This window comes from Bison bison, unplaced genomic scaffold (assembly GCF_000754665.1).
Source record: "Bison bison bison isolate TAMUID 2011002044 unplaced genomic scaffold, Bison_UMD1.0 scf7180017864379, whole genome shotgun sequence".
In the NCBI taxonomy this organism is placed as follows: Eukaryota; Metazoa; Chordata; class Mammalia; order Artiodactyla; family Bovidae; genus Bison; species Bison bison.
The window spans coordinates 7,432,271-7,433,547 of record NW_011494951.1 but is presented as its reverse complement, the minus strand read 5'-3'; the positions used below and the strand labels follow the sequence as shown (position 1 = coordinate 7,433,547).

The window sequence follows — 1,277 nt, the reverse complement described above, 5'->3', positions numbered from 1 at the left end:
GAGGGCGTGGTGACCAGCACGGGCCGGGGGAATGAGGTCGGGCACGCGTCCACGTGCACAGGGATGGAAGAGGAGAGCGAAGGGATGTCGGTCTGCGAGAGCGCAGGCGGAGACGCTCAGCTTGGCCCTGTGGCAGGGCGTGTGGACGCCGAGGCCGGCGGCACCGTCCCGCACGCGTACGAGAGTACCGTGGACAGCGTGAGCGGCGCTGAGAAGGACACTAAAGACACAGAGATCTGCTCCAGCGCCAAAGGGGTCGTGGAGAGCAGCGTGAGCAGCGGGGCTGCAGGGGAGGGCATGGCGGCTCCCGCTTCTGAAGGTCGCCAGGGGCCCATGACCAGCGCAGCTTTAGACCGCAGGGACGGTGAGCTCAGCAGAAACGAAAAAGCCGACGATACCACGCCCTCCACTGGCCTGGTGGGGGACAGTTACGAGGCCCTCGTGTCCGCTGCTGTGCCAGAACATGAGCCTCCTCACACGTCACCGGGCGAAAAAGATGAGGGTGTCATCACCTCCGTGGAGAACGAAGACTGTGATGGCCTTGCGGCCGCCACGGCCATTGACAGTGTCGCCAACCAGGCTGGTGTGGCTGGGGGTTCAGGGGAAGGGAAGGGCTTGGTGATCTCCACCAGCACAACAGACGATCTCACCCCACAGCTCAGCACTGTGGTAGACATGAGGGCTGGCCATTCAAGCGCCTTGAGACCTGAAGAGAGCACGGAGGGCCCCAGAGTGAACATGGAGGAGTTCGAGGCCCCCATGCCCAGCGCAGCATCAGGTGAGGGGAGCCAACTCACGGCTGCGAGAAACGAGGAGAAAGACGAGTGTGCCATGATTTCCACAAGCATCGGGGAGGAATTCGAAGTGCCCATTTCCAGCGCGACAGCCCTCCATGGTGCCCAGAGTCCGCAGCCGGTGGCAGCCGTGGAAGACAGAGCCAAAGCGCTGGCCCTGGTGAGCGCCGATGACTTTGAGGGGCCCACGCCCAGTGCGCCTGCGCAAGCCGAGAGCCCCCTTGCTTCAACCAGCAAGGAGGAGAAGGACGAATGTGCGCTCATTTCCACCAGCATTGCAGAAGATTGCGAAGCCTCTGTGTGCGGTGTGTCTAGGGAAAGGGAACATGAGCAACCCGTCCTGGAAGAGAAGGACGGCAGCGCTATCATCTCCACAAGCTCAGGAGAGGACTGCGAGGGCCCCGTGTCCAGTGCTGTCGCTCGAGAGGATGCCCAGGCCTCGGTCAGGCCGGTGGAAGAGGCGAGCGACATGGCCATGATTTC

The 1,277-nt window shown here is 63.0% G+C and overlaps 1 protein-coding gene across 1 annotated transcript in view; it reads left to right on the top strand.

Annotated features, from left to right (window-relative positions):
* The window catches only part of BOD1L1 (biorientation of chromosomes in cell division 1-like 1), a 56,665-nt gene that overhangs the window by 24,219 nt on the left and 31,169 nt on the right, over positions 1-1,277 (top strand). Inside the window, 1 exon segment of the mRNA XM_010857370.1 lies at positions 4-1,277. Coding sequence (XP_010855672.1) covers positions 4-1,277 — 1,274 coding nt within the window.